Genomic DNA, 15,939 nt, shown 5'->3' with positions numbered 1-15,939 from the left:
ACTCCATGTATGTATAATATGTCAAAATACACTCTAATGTTATGCATTATTAAAAAGAAAAAAGAAAAAATTTTTTAAAAGTACTTAAATATTTACAGGTACATCTGACAAAAGATATATAGAATCCGTACAATACAAACACAAACTTTGTCAAGAAAATTAAAGAAGGCCTAAAGAAATTAAGAGATAAGCCATGTACGTTTTAGTAAGATTCTTACTAAAATGGCAATTCTCTGCAAAAATGATCCATACATTTAACAAAATTCAATCAAAATTCCATGAGGCATTTTTGTATAAAGTAGCAAGCTGATTTTAAAATGTATATGGAAATGCAAAGGACCAAGGTAGTCAAAACAACTTCAAAAAACCATAATGAAGTTGGAGGGCTACCAGTACTTCATATCAAGATTTACAAAGTTACTAATATCAAGGAACTGAGGCCCTTGTTCAAATAGCCAGAGAGGACCCAAACCAAGCTGGATCTCTGATGGACTACAACAGTCACATGAATGAGTTTGAAAGTTTATCATCCCTGTGTGGAATATGAATGGAGCCCAGACAAGCACCTTGCCTCAGCTGTGTGGGAGACCTCATGCCAGAGGATACATATCTAAGCCACACTTGGCTTCCTGATGCATTAAAAATATGAGATAGTAAATGTCTGTTAAGTCTCTAACTTTTGGAGTAATTTTTAAATGCAGTAATAAATAATTAATATGTATAGCTATCATTGGATAAAAATCACCAATAGTTCTCAGTCATTCTCAGACAATCAATTTGGTTGAGCAATAGGCTCAGAGACTCTGGGTTGGGACATGAGTTGAATAGAGATACTCTTAGAATTATGTACTCACAGAACATCGAGATAGATGGATTTTTAAAGGATTCTGAATTTGTCTTTTAAAGCTAATAATTGAAAAACAGGGAAGAAAATCAATTTGTCCAAATGACTAAGATAGTAAATAGCCTCTGCAAGATTTGAATATAACCTAGGTTTTCTGATGCTGGTACAGGGATAGCATCATTCCCTGACCACTGTTTTATGAAATTATAAAAATTCTTGTCAGGTGAAGTGGTACACACCTGTAATTCCAGAAGCTGTGGAGGCTGAGGCAGGAGGATCACAAGTTCAAAGCCAGCCTCAGCAAAAGCGAGGCACTAAGCAGTGAGACCCTAGCTGCAAATAAAATAGGGCTGGGGATGTGGCTCAGTGGTTGAGGGCCCCTGAGTTCAATCCCAGGTACTCAAAAAAAAAGATTATTGGTGAGTAGTTCCTATGACCTGAGAAAGACATGTTAAAAAATTATTAATATTAAAGCAATAAAGATGTACATGATAAAACACGATATTCATTATTAATCAGCAGTGTTTAACAGATATGTTCTAGTATCTCTGGAAAATAATTTTTATATAGCTTTATTCCAAGTTTTTATTCTAACATTTTAATTAGTACATGTGATAAATAACCTAACTTTCCACCAATCAATCAATCAATCAATAATGGTTTAGGGCTGTTCCGTTTCTTTCTTCTACTTCTTCTTCTTTTTCAAATCTTTTTTTTTAGTTGTAGATGGACATAATACCTTTATTTATTTATTTATTTTTATTCAGTGCTAACGATTGAACACAGTACCTCACACATGACAGGTTAGTGCTCTACCACTGAGCCACAACAGCCTGGCTATTCCGTTTCTTTCAATTATAGTCGACTTTTTATATATTTTCAGGTTCTCTCAATAATGTGTATTCCTGTTAATACTAAAGAAGCTTAAACTTACCAAAAACAATAAAAAGGAACAAAAATGGAAGATAAAATATTATTTGAGTTATAGAGAAATAGATTTTTGAGAAGTTCTATATAAGAACTATACATCATGGCATGGGTTAAATTTAAAAGATTTGCTGAAACTCTGCGAGACCATCCAGTAGCTAGTACTATACTATCTCCCACAGGTATCCCAAAAATGTTCTACATTTTTGGAAACAATTGCTTGTTTGCTATACTATAACTTTCTTTAGATTGATTTATCTTTGGCAAATGAGCAAAGTCCCCACAGCATCTCTTCCTTTTATACTTTCAATTTCAAATGTATTCACTCAGCAAATATTGATTAAGCTTACACTTATTTTATGTAAAGTACTTACCTACGCCCTGGGAATACAATGATGAACAAGGTAAAGACTATCTTAAAGAATCTTCAAGTCCACAAAAGGGAATTAAGGGAAGGGAGGGAGGATGGGAATAGGAAAGAAAGACAGTGGACTGAAACGGACATAACTTTCCTATGTTCATATATGAATATATGACCAGTATTAACTCCACATCATGTAGAACCTCAAGAATGTGAAGTTACATTCCACGTTATGTATAATATGTCAAAATACACTCTACTATCACACATATCTAAAAACAAAAACAAAAACATCTTCAAGTCCAAGGGGAGGAGGTAGAAAACTAAACAGAATCCTCTACAAGTGTATAAGTGTTATTACAGGGGGAGACACAAAGTAAATGAAAACAAAACAGGAATATCCTATTCAGCACCATTTGGGGGTTGAGGCTGGGGTCAGAAAAAGACTTTCAAAGAGAATTAATGTCTATTCCAAAATGTGATAAATAAGTAGGCATTAGTCAAGTTATTAAGGAGGTAGGCAGCATCATATAAAGTAGGGAAGAAAAAAAAAAAAAGCCTGGAGGTGTAGCTCGTAGTACAGCACTTGCCTAACATGAAGGAGACCCCCAAGTTCAACCCCCAGCACTGCTGGGGGTGGGGGTCAGGAAGTGAAAACTTTGTAGACCAAATAATTTGAGTTCAAATTTGTCTTTAGCTATTGTTTGTATCTAGAAAAAAATTTTAAACCACCCTGCTTAATTAGGAGGAATCAAAAGGGAATTCATGTAAGTTCTCACCACAACATCTACTGGATCCATGCCCATAAACTCAACTTTTCCATATACTACTTATGAATTTTCCATACTATTGTCAAAGTGCAAATACTAGATAGAGCCTGTCCTACCCTGCCTTCTTCAGGACTTCTCTTTCGGCATTATAAATGCTTCTATTTGTATTGGATCTTCCCCATTACTGTTAGAAAACTCTGTTAGCTTTTTTGGCTTTAAAGTAAAACAAAATAAAATTCTTCTCTTGACTCCAGTTTCCTGCCCAGGTACTGCCTCATGAGTCTGCTTTTCTTTACAGATGAACTTTTCATAAACACAGACTGCACTCATTCTCTTCAAATTCTCTCTTCCTATTCGTTATTTCTATCAGGCTTTTGCTCCTGTCACTCTACAGAACTATTTTTCTCAGGACTAAAGACCTCTCTGCTCGTTAAAGCAAATGGTTGATTTTCAGTCGTCATCTGACACTACTGATCACTTCTTTCTCCTTGATAATTGGCTTTTAGATGTGACTCATTTTTTCCTCCTACTTTTCTGGCTGTTGCATTTTTGTCTCCATTGTCTCTAAACCTTGGAGGAGCACAAGGTTCAGTCTTTGAATACCCTGTTTTCTATGGACACTCATTCTCTTTGTGATTTCACCTAGGCTCACAGCTTTATATAGCATTCACTTGCTTTATATACCATTTATTTTGCTACTCGCAAATTTTATTGCCAACCAAATGTTTCCACTAAACACTTGGCTCACAAACAATTTAATATCTTTACTTGTATGTTAAATAGATACCGCACACTTACCATGACCTAAATTTGTGTTGTTTACTCCCCTAATTTGCTCCTCCCGTAGGCTTGTCTGTCAGTTAATGGCGACTTCACTTTTTTCCAAGTGAGGCCAAAAAATTATAGGCCATTACTGATTGCCTTCCTCTTACACTCTACATCTAATATGTCAGCAAATCCCATTGGATCTACTTTTACAATACATCCAGAATTCAACTACTGTTTTCCATTCCTACATCATTCTGGTCCAAGTCACAACTATCCTTTGCCCTAAGGTACTACTAAAACCTCCTGGCTGCATGTTTTGACTATGTCTCTTGGGTTTCTTTGCAATGTAGCAGCCAAAGTAATACTATTAAATATAACTCAGCATTATGAATACTCTTTTCAAAACTCTCTCCAGACGCTTACAATCTCATTCAGAGTAAAGTCCAGAGTGCTTAGGATAGCCTCTGTGGCCCCACAAAATTGGGCATTCTGCTAACTCTCTAAACTTATCTCCTATTACCTTCTCTCTGGCTCTATCCCAGTCATATTGACTTCCTTGCTATTCCTTAACATCTGAGCATGTTTTTGCCTCAGGGCTTTTGCACTTGTGCCGGGAGTCCTCCTCTAGTTGTTATTAGCACAGCCAGTTCCTTCTTCTGTCTTTATTAAAAACTAATCTTCTCAGCAAGGCCTTTTCTAAACACTACTTAAAACTGTAAAACTTTCCCAAATACTCTTGTGCGGTTTCTCTCTTTTATTTTTATATGTCCATTAGCATATAACATGGTTTATTTGCTTATCTGGTTTGTCTTTCTCCCACCCAGAAATGTGGAGGTCTTCAATAGGCACATTGTTTCACCCAAATTGATCAATAATATGCAACTTGTGTGTACCTGTATTCTGCTACTAATAACTGATAAATGCTAGTTTTTATTCATCTGAACCTGAAAAAAACTTTGGATTTATTTGGTGTCGACACCATTTATTTTAAAAGTTTGTTCTCTTTGCTTCTCTCTATACAGTATTATTTGTCTATATTTTAGTTTAATTTTTTCATGGTGTAAAGTTCTTCTTATTTTTTATATTTAATTAATGTGTACCACTGTAGAAATAACTTTCATTTCAGTGTTTGGTTGATGTATTAGTTTTAAGAATATGCCCCATGGGATAGTCGTGCTGAATTACTATAACAAAACACTTATAAAAAGCATTAAAACTTCATTCTAATTCTCTGAAAGTCTCAAAGGCTGAAAAATGAGTCATTACCTATTTGTTTATTTATAACTTAATTTATTTTTATGAACATTTTAATTCTATGCTATTATTGGAAAAAAATGACAGAATAGACTCAATATAAGAAGGCGTAAGCATTAATTGAGTATCGTAAATGTAGCTTATATCACTGGAAAGTTTATTAAAATAAGAATGCTCAATTATTCCTTCTAGAAATTAGCAATTTGTATTTCCTAGAAAAAAATCTCTGTTATTTATACACATTTTTGCTCTTTTCTCATAGTTCCAAGTATTTTCATTGCTAATAAGAGAAAGATGTTTTCACTGAAATAATATTTATATTCACATTGGCTGGGGATGTGGCTCAAGTGGTAGCGCGCTCGCCTGGCATGCGTGCGGCCCGGGTTCGATCCTCAGCACCACATACAAACAAAGATGCTGTGTCCATCGAAACTAGAAAATAAATATTAAAAAAAAATTCTCTCTCTCTCTCTCTCTCTCTCAAAAAAATATTTATATTCATATGCCAGCATAAACATAACATAATGCCTATAGCTACTACATGTAAGTTATCATGCTATGACCACCAAGAGGCAACAGATATGTATGTAGCTATATAACCAAAGCAATTTATCTAACCTTTCCAGGACTCAGATGATCTATCCATTAAATGAGTATAATTATAATAGTGTCTACCTTACAGAATTATTGTGATAATTAAACATGATAAGGACTTAAAAGCAATGACACAATACCAGGCTTATAGCTATAAATTCAATAAGTGTTAATTGATAAATAAGTTAGACACTGGTACTTCAGTTAAGGTTCTTTTTTTTTCTTTTCTTTTTTAATTTATTTTTAAAACAATAAATGACAAAGGAATGCATTACAATTCTTATTACATATATAAAGCACAATTTTTTCATATCTCTGGTTGTGTATAAGTACATGTCTTCATACATGTACTTTGGATAATGATGACCATCACATTCCACCATCATTCATAAACCCCTGCCCCATCCCCTCCTCTCCCACCCCTCTGTCCCATCTAGAGTTCATCTATTCCTCCCATGCTCTCCCTCCCTACCTCACTATGAATCAGCCTCCTTATATCATAGAAAACATTCGGCATTTGTTTTTTTTTGGGGGGATTGGCTAACTTTACTTAGCATTATCTCCTCCAACTCCATCCATTTACCTGCAAATGCCATGATTTTATTCTCTTTTATTGCTGAGTAATATTCCATTGTATATATATGCCACATTTTTTTAATCCATTCATCTACCAAAGGGTATCTAGGTTGATTCCACAGTTTAGCAATTGTGAATTATGCTGCTATAAACATTCATGTGGCTGCACTACTGTAATAGGCTGATTTTAAGTCCTTTGGCTATAAACCGAGGAGAGGGATACCTAAGTCAAATGGTGGTTCCATTCCCAATTTTCCAAGGAATCTCCACACTGATTTCCAGATTGGCTGCACCAATTTGCAGTCCCACCAGCAATGTATAAGTGTATCTTTTTCCCCACATCCTCACCAACACTTATTGTTGTTTGTATTCATAATAGCTGCCATTTTGACTGGAGTGAGATAAAATCTTAAAGTAGTTTTAATTTCCATTTCTCTAATTGCTAGAGATGTTGAACATTTTTTCATATATTTGTTGACTGACTGAATATCCTCTTCTGAGAAGTGTCTATTCAGGTCCTTGGCCCATTTATTGATAGGTTATTATTATTATTATTATTATTTTGGTGTTTAGCTTTTTGAGTTCTTTATGTACCGTAGAAATTAGTGCTCTATCTGATGTGTGAGGGGTAAAAATTTGCTCCCAAGATGCAGGCTTTCTATTTACCTCACAGATTGTTTCTTTTGCTGAGAAGAAACTCTTTAGTTTGAGTCCATCCCATTTATTGATTCTTGGTTTTAATTCTTGTGCTGTAGGAATCTTATTAAGGAATTGGGGCCTGATCCCACATGATAAAGGATAGGGACTACTTTTTCTTCTATTAGACGTAGAGTCTCTGGTTTAATTCCTAGGTCCTTGATCCACTTTGAGTTGATTTTTGTGCTGGTGAGAGATAGGGGTTTAATTTCATTTTGTTACAGATGAATTTCCAGTTTTCCCATCATCAATTGTTGAAGAAGCTACCTTTTCTCCAATGCGGGTTTTTGGCACCTTTGTCTAATATAAAATAATTGTAATTTTGTGAGTTTAGTCTCTCTGTGTCCTCTGTTCTATACCATTGGTCTTCCAGTTTGTTTTGGTGCCAATACCATGCTGTTTTTGTTACTATTGCTCTGAAGTATAATTTAAGGTCTGATATAGTAATGCCACCTGCATCACTCTTCCTGCTAAGGATTGCTTTAGCTATTCTGGATCTCTTATTTTTCGAGATAAATTTCATGATTGTTTTTTCTATTTCTGTGAGGAATGCCATTGGGATTTTGATCAGAATTACATTAAATCTATACAGTGCTTTTGGTAGTATGGTCATTTTGATAATATTAATTCTGCCTATCCAAGAGCAAGGTACATCTTTCCATCTTCTAAGGTTTTCTTTGGTTTCTCTCTGTAGGGTTCTGTAGTTTTCATTGTATAGATCTTTCATCTCTTTTATTAAGTTGATTCCCCAATTTTTTTTTCCCTGAGGCTATTGTAAATGTGGTAGTGTTCCTCATTTCCCTTTCAGACGATTTGTTGCTGATACACAGAAATGCCTTTGATTTATGGGTGTTAATTTTATAACCTGGTATGTTGCTGAATTCATTTACTAGTTGTATAAGTTTTCTGGTGGAGCTTTTTGGTCTTCTAGGTATAGAATCTATCATCAGCAAATAGTGCCAATTTGAGTTCTTCTTTACCTATGTATCTCTTTAATTTCTTTCATCTAATTGCTCTGGCCAGTGTTTCAAGAAATATGTTAAATAGAAGTGGTGAAAGAGGGCATCCCTGTCTTATTTTAGTTTTTAGAGGGAATACCTTCATTTTTTCCCCATTTAGAATGATGGTGGCCTGGGGCTTACAGTAGATAGCCTTTACAATGTTGAGGTATTTTCCTGTTACCCCTAGTTTCTCTAGCGTTTTGAACATGGAGGGGTTCTGTATTTTGTCAAATGCTTTTCCTGCATTTATTGAGATGATCATATGATTCTTATCTTTGAGTCTATTGATATGATGAATTATATTTTTTGATTTCCAAATGTTGAACCAACCTTGCATCGCTGGGATGAATCCCACTTGATTGTGGTGCACTAACTTTTTGATGTCTTTGTATTCAATTTGCCAGAATTTTATTGAGAATTTTTGCATCTATATTCATTAGAGATATTGATCTAAAGTTTTCTTTTTTTGATGCATCTTTTTCTGGTTTTAGAATCAGGGTGATATTAGCCTCATAGAATGAGTTTGGAAGTGCTCCCTCTTTTTCTATTTCCTGAAATAAATTGAAGAGTATTGGTATTAGTTCTTCTTTAAAGGTCTTGTAGAGCTCAGCTGTGTATACATCTGGTCCTTGGCTTTTCTTGGTTGGTAGGCTTCTGATGGCATCTTCTATTTCATCAATTGATATTGGTCTGTTTAAATCATACTGATTCAATCTGGGCAAATCGTATGACTTAAGAAATTTGTTGATGCCTTCAATATCTTCTATTGGAGTATAAGTTTTCAAAATAATTTCTAATTATCCTCTGTATTTCTGTAGTATCTGTTGTGATATTACCTTTTTCATCATGTATGTGGAGAGTTTTCTCTCTCCTTCTATTTGTTAGTGTAGCTAGGGGTCTGTCAATTTTATGTATTTTTTCAAAGAACCAACATTTGCTTTGTCAATTTTTTCAACTGTTTTCATTTCAGGTCTAATTTTAATTACTTCCTGTCTTCCACTGCTTTTGGTGTTGATTTGTTCTTCTTTTTCTAGGGCTTTGAGATGAAATGTTAGGTCATTTATTTGTTGACTTTTTCTTCTTTGAAGGAATGAAGTCCATGAAATAAAATTTCCTCTGAGTACTGCTTTCACAGTGTCCCAGCAATTTCGATATGTTGTGTCTATGTTCTCATTTACCTCTAAGAATTTTTTAATCTCCTCCTTGATGTCTTCTGCAACCCATTGTTCATTCAGTATCATATTGTTTGGTCTCCAAGTGTTGGAGTAATTTTTATTTTTTATTTTGTCATTGATTTAAAATTTTATTCCATTATGATCTGATAAAATGCATAGTAGTATCTCTACTTTTTTGTATTAAGAGTTGCTTTGTGGGCTGGGGATGTGGCTCAAGCGGTAATGCACTTGCCTGGCGTGCAAGGGGCGGGGCACTGGGTTCGATCCTCAGCACCACATAAAAAAATAAAATAAAGATGTTGTGTCCACTGAAAACTAAAAAATAAATATTAAAATATTCTCTCTCTCTTAAAAAAAAAACAAACAGTTGCTTTGTGGCACAGTATATGGTCTATTTTAGTGAAGGATCCATGTGCTGCTGAGAAGAAAGTGGACCCGCTTGATAAAGGTTGAAATGTTGTACATAAGTCAGTTAAGTCAAAGTTATTAATTGTATTATTGAGCTCTATTGTTTCTTTATTCAATTTTTGTTTGGAAGATCTATCCAGTGGTGACAGAGGTATGTTAAAGTCACCCATGATTACTGTGTTGTGGTCAATTTCACTCTTGAACTTGAGAAGACTTTGTTTGATGAGCAAAGCTGCTCCACTGTTTGAGGCATATATATTTATGGTTGTTATGTCTTGTTGGTGTATGGATACCTTGAGCAGTATATAATGTCCATCTTTATCCCTTTTGATTAACTTTGGCTTGAAGTCTACTTTATTTATTTATTTTTTAGAGAGAGAGAGAAAAGAGAGAGAGAGAGAGAGAGAGAGAGAGAGAGAGAGAGAGAGAGAGAATTTTTTAATATTTGTATTTTAGTTTTTTGGCGGACAGAACATCTTTGTTTGTATGTGGTGCTGAGGATCAAACCCGGGCCGCACGCATGCCAAGCGAGCGTGCTACCGCTTGAGCCACATCCCCAGTCCAAGTCTACTTTATTTGATATGAGGATGGAAACCCCTACTTGCATCTGCAGTCCATGTGAGTGGTATGATTTTTCCCAACCTTTCACCTTCAGTCTGTGTATGTCTTTTCCTATCAGATGAATCTCCTGGAGGCAGCATATTGTTGTGTCTTTTTTTATTTATCCAATCTGCTAAACTATGTCTTTTGATTGGTGAGTTTAAGCCATTAAGGCTTAAACATTCAGGGTTATTATTGAGACATGGTTTGTATTTCCAGCCATATTTGTTTATTTTTATTATTTAACTTGACTTGATTTTCTTCTTTGATTAGTTTTTCCTTTAGGATACTACCTCCCTCTATTGATTTTCATTGTTGGTTTTCGATTCCTCTTCATGGAATATTTTTCCAAGGATGTTTTGTAGTTCTGGGTTTCTATCTATAAATTCTTTTAACTTTTGTTTATCATGGAAGGTTTTTATATCATCAAATCTAAACTTTAATTAATTTTTCTGGACACAAGATTCTTGGTTTGCATTCACTTTCTTTCAGAGCTTGATATATGTTGTTCCAGGATCTTCTAGCTTTCAGGGTCTGTGCTAAAAAATCTGCCATTATCCTAATTGGTTTTCCTTTATATGTAATCTGATTGCTTTCCTTTGTGGCTTTTAAAATTCTCTCCTTATTCTGTATGTTGGGCATTTTTATTATAATGTGCCTTGGTGTGGATCTATTGTGATTTTGTACATTCAGTGTCCTATAGGCTTCTTGAATTTGGATTTCTAATTCATTCTTCATGTTTGGAACGTTTTCTTATATTATTTCATTGAATAGATTGCTCATTACTTTGGTTGGGACCTCTAGGCCTTCCTCTATCCCAATAACTCTTATATTTGGTCTTTTTATGCTACCCCATATTTCTTGAATATTCTGCTCGTGGTTTCTTACCATTATCACTGTGTGGTCTACGTTCTTTTCAAGATTATATATTTTCAGTTAAGGTTCTTTTAGTGGCAAATAACAAAGCCTAACATAGTCTAAACCTTAGGTATTTAATAAGAATACTTACTGAGCACTTACTATGTGCCTTCCCATGTGTCAGGCATTATGTAAGGAACTGGAAAGGAAAAAAGGTAAATGTATATTAAGGACATAAGGTCCTGGTTAGAATACTGATTTGCATCTAAACTTCATTAAGAAAGAAACATAACTGGGAACTGGAGAGCTGTTGGGAACCTAGGAAATATTCTTGCTTTCTTATGTATTTTCTTTGCAAAGTAGTGTCAGTTTTCTTCTCGGTTGATCAGCTTTTTCTGTAATAAAACATTAGTGATGGATTGAAAATGGCTACTCTCAAACTCCCATGTTCATATATTACTTCCCAAGCCACAATGACAGATTAGCTCCTGCTGCTTTATACCCCTTTGATCTTTTACTTAATTTCAGAGTATAAGATAGGGATCAACCATCCATCCTTGTCTAAACAGGAGGTCAGTTAACAGGGTCACTGTGCCTTGAATAAATATTCCAAATGGTATCCAAAGCAAGTATTCTCAATAACTTATAAAAGAGAAAACTAAGACTGAAAAGTATGTTTCTCAAGTTCATGTAACTAGTGCATGCCAGAAATTGGCTTCAAATCCTGGGATTGTCCAAGTGCAGGGTGGGTATCTCTTTAACTTTGCATATGTGGAGTTTTGCTTGCCTCACTTTAGCTAATGCTTCATAGTTCTTTTTGTTATACATGCGTTCCCTTTCCAAACTTTGTCAACTTCATAAATTTTAAAGAAATGCAATGTTTAAAAAAAGTTTGATGGATTCAGGATATAAAAGGTTTTTCAAAAAAGAGAAGTATGTAATTATATATGTGCTTATTAACTTCTGTTAAAATTAAAATTAAAAATTTTTGTTAAACAATTTGCCTCTCAGATAGTTCTACTAAAAGCAGAATCTTACCTTCCCATTCTGTTGGGATATCTCCCACTTCATAGTCTGTTTCTTTTTTATTTGCTGCTTCTACAATCCTTTTTTCTCGAATAGTTTGTCCTGTAAGACAAAAGTGATAAATACATTTTTAAATGAACATAACATAGTAGTTATTACAAGTAATGTCTTCTCTTTTGATACTTCACAACCTTGATATTGTAAAAGAATTAAATTAGAAGGAAAAAGAATAGATTCTATTCAGAATTATATATTAGAAAAGACAACTTCTGAACTATAAAATTTTAAAACAGTCTTCCATAGTATGCAAAATTAATTTTGGTAGCATAAATATAGATTCTATATAAGGAAAAAGAACAATCAATCCTGCAAGACACTAATAACTCATAAAAGAATTTTAGTAAGTGTTTTATGCCTTTAAACTCACAAGTATATACACCAGATGTGCCACACGTTGCTGTCACTACCCATTACAGACCATGAGAAATTGGTACTACCCTTGCCCCACAATATATTGAAAAACTTAATAGATCCAAGCCACAGGATGGGTTCTATGGCCTGAGTTACTACCTCTCAAGGGAATATAATGAAAGAGGGACAAAAAGTGGTGAGCCTCAGATATGGTGCTTCAGGTGTGAGATGGACATGCAGAATGAAATGGCAGAAATGTAAAAACAGGAAAGCAGAGAGAACAGTAAAGAAAAAGGTACAGAGAAAATAATGATGGGATGAGAAATGTCTATTACTTATATTTCTCAAAAATGAGGAGTTTATCAAAAAACTTAACACCAAAAAAACCCCAAATAACCATGTCAATAAATGGGCTAAAGAACTAAACAGACACTTCAAAGAAGAAGAAATACAATTGACCAACAAATATATGAAAAAGTGTTCAACATCTTTAGCAATTAGAGAAATGCAAATCAAAACTTCGCTAAGATTTCATCTCACTCCAGTCAGAATGGCAATCATCAAGAATATAGGCAACAATAAATGTTGGCAAGGAGGTGAGAAAAAAGGTACACTCATACATTACTGGTGAGACTGCAAATTGGTATTACCACTATGGAAAGCAATATGGAGATTCCTCAGAAAACTTGCAATGGAACTATCATTTGACTTAGCTATCCCATTCCTCAGTTCATACCCAAAGGACTTAAAATCAGCATACTACCGTAGTGCAGTCACACCAATGTTTATAACAGTTCAATTCACAACAGCTAAACTAGAGAATCAACCTAGGTGTCCTTAAATAGATGAATGAATAAAGAAAATGTGGTATATATATTCAATGGAATATTATTCAGCTTTAAATAAGAATAAAATTATGACATTTGCCAGTAAATGGTTGGAGTTAGAGAATATCATGTTAAGTGAAATAAGCCAATCTCCCCAAAACCAAAGATTGAATGTTTTCTCTAATATGTGGATGCTAATTCACAATTAGGGGTGGGGAACTAGAGAAGTATAGAGTTACCTTAGATTATGTAGAGTTAAGGGGAGGGGATGTGGGGATAGAAAGGATAGTAGAATGAAACAGACATTATTACTTTATGCATATATGTGATTGCATGATAAATGTGATTCTATAGCATGTACACTCAGAAAATGAGAAATTAAATCCCATCTATAAATGATATATTAAAGTGCATAAATGCATTATACTATCATGGATAACTAATTAAAACAAATAAAAAATTAAATTAAAAAATATATAGTTGATTAGAATGTATTTTAAGTTCATACACAAGGCATAAAACTATTCATCGTTTTCTTCTATTTTAAAGTCTTGATTATATCCTTCAAAGCCGCTTTGTCAAAATGGTGGCTTCAAAATATTTGCCTATCATTCAATCTTTGAGCTGGTGAAACTAGGTAGGCTTTCTATTTCCAACAGTTAACAAGTATGGTTCTGTACTACAGGGATTGTGAGCTGAGACAGAGAAGACACCAGTGAGTAATGAAAAAGGGAGCAGTATGACTTAACAGTGATTAGACCAGTCTTGGATAGAAGTCTGGGCATTATAGGACACTCCTTTCTTTAACCCTCCTCAGCCAATCTTCCACCATACTAAAGAGACTGGGCAACATAATTAAAGAAACTGACATTGTTGCCTGCAAATCTCTCTTATATACTTCCTGCAGTTTTACTAACTAACATTCCTTCATTTGTGGACAAGGGCTCCTGGGAGTGAATGTGGAGGATAAAGGACAGCCTGAGAAGACCAAATGGCTGGTTGTTACTTCCTGTTTTTGGAAGAATAAGTAAAAGACTGGGATTTCATAGACAAGTCATTTAATGGCCAATAACCCTGAAGTATTTGGCCAGGAAAGCTCTGCATTTCATTATGAACTCATTTAACCAGTTTGATTGAATCCTAACATGCAAGTTCCTTAAGGTTTATAAAGAGGAGTTACATTTTCCTTATCTTATGCAATAAACCTACAGAAGGGCAGGGGATTTGTAGTAAATGTCCCTAAGTTATAGGGACAAGGCTTAGAGTAAAAAGAAAATATTAACAATGACAGCTGCATTTCTCTATCATAGCAGAGGCACAATATATATAAATGTATTTTCACTAAAATGCTGTTCATATTCATACATGAATATACCATAACAATGGTTATTACTATAAAGTATACTTCCATATCAGTTTTCAAAATATTTGAAAGTCAAATGCCTATGTCTTCATATGGTACTTACCTAAATACCCAGATATAAGTATGTTATTCTACCAATAACAGCTAAAAGAAAGAACATGGTCTAAAACAAAAAAATGATAGTACAAAGGATTCTGAAAGTATATATGTGTGTGGTCTGTAAGGTCTTACATGGACCTCAAGAGAGTTCAGCACACAAGGAAGGGATAGAGGTCTAGAGCTCTCAGAAGCACAAGTGAAGAACACATGTTACCAGTGTATCTGTATATATGTGACACAAAAAAACCAACTTTTCATTCCTATTTTTAGGTCGATAAATTTCATGTAAAGTCTCTCAAGAATTTTAAAAATCAAAAGTCATATCTATTTTGTGTGTAAATGAAAAGACAGGAACCGTAATTTATGAACTTGTTTAATCCCTTGATAATCACTGAATAAATCTTTGTTTAAAAATAGTTGATATCAAAGTTGTGCTTTTAAAAGTATACATCTCTGCTGTATACCCATCCGGTCCAGGGCTTATCTTTTGATGGCTTCTTCTATTTTCTCCTTTGTTATTGGTCTGTTTAAATTGTGTGTATCTTCCTGACTCAATCTGAGTAAATCATATGACTTAAGAAATTTATCAATATCTTCACTATCTAATGGATGGCATTAGAGCAGATTATGCTAAGTGAAGCTAGCCAATCCCTAAAAAACAAATGTCATCTTTGATACAAGGAGAGCAAGTAAGAACAGAGCAGGGAGGAAGAGCATGAGAAGAAGATTAACATTAAACAGGGACGAGAGGTGGGAGGGAAAGGGAGAGAGAAGGGAAATTGCATGTAAATGGAAGGAGACCCTCATCGTTATACAAAATTACATATAAGAGGAGGTGAAGGGAAAGGGGGGAAAAAACAAGGGAGAGAAATGAAGTACAGTAGATGGGGTAGAGAGAGAAGATGGGAGGGGAGGGGAGGGGAAGGGGGATAGTAGAGGATAGGAAAGATAGTAGAATACAACAGACAATAGTATGGCAGTATGTAAAATTGTGGATGTGTAACCGATGTGATTCTGCAATCTGTATACGGGGGGAAAATGGGAGTTCATAACCCACTTGAATCAAATGTATAAAATATGATATGTCATGAGCTATGTAATGTTTTGAACAACTAATAAAAAAAGTACACATCTTTAAAAATATAAAATAAAACTATGAGTTTATCAGATGAAGTCTTTATAATCATATATTCTTTTCCCCTCAAAACAAACAGCTTTAAAATTACTTCATTCTTGGGAATAAATCCTACTTGAATGATTGATTTTTATAAATTATAAATGAAATTTATATTCCTCATTGCGTAAGAAATTATGTACAAACTGTGCACTTACATTAATATGCTTTTGTGCAGTATTTGGAAAGACAACCTAGTTATCATAG

The 15,939-nt window shown here is 34.3% G+C and overlaps 1 protein-coding gene across 2 annotated transcripts in view; it reads right to left on the bottom strand.

Annotated features, from left to right (window-relative positions):
* Ndufaf2 (NADH:ubiquinone oxidoreductase complex assembly factor 2) overlaps window positions 1–15,939 on the bottom strand; it is a 184,491-nt gene that overhangs the window by 68,794 nt on the left and 99,758 nt on the right. For both annotated transcript variants that reach the window (XR_009227975.1, XM_046456371.2), the window contains exon 2: window positions 11,871–11,960. Coding sequence is in view for 1 of the 2 variants with exons in the window: in XM_046456371.2 (XP_046312327.1) it covers window positions 11,871–11,960 (90 nt within the window). In the remaining variant the exon portion in view is untranslated. The remainder of the gene's footprint in view (window positions 1–11,870; window positions 11,961–15,939) is intronic.

This window comes from Marmota monax, unplaced genomic scaffold, assembly GCF_021218885.2.
Source record: "Marmota monax isolate L192 unplaced genomic scaffold, Marmota_monax_Labrador192_F-V1.1 WCK01_AAM20220418_F8-fsc00037, whole genome shotgun sequence".
Classification (NCBI taxonomy): Eukaryota; Metazoa; Chordata; class Mammalia; order Rodentia; family Sciuridae; genus Marmota; species Marmota monax.
This window is presented reverse-complemented; position numbering and strand designations above follow the sequence as displayed.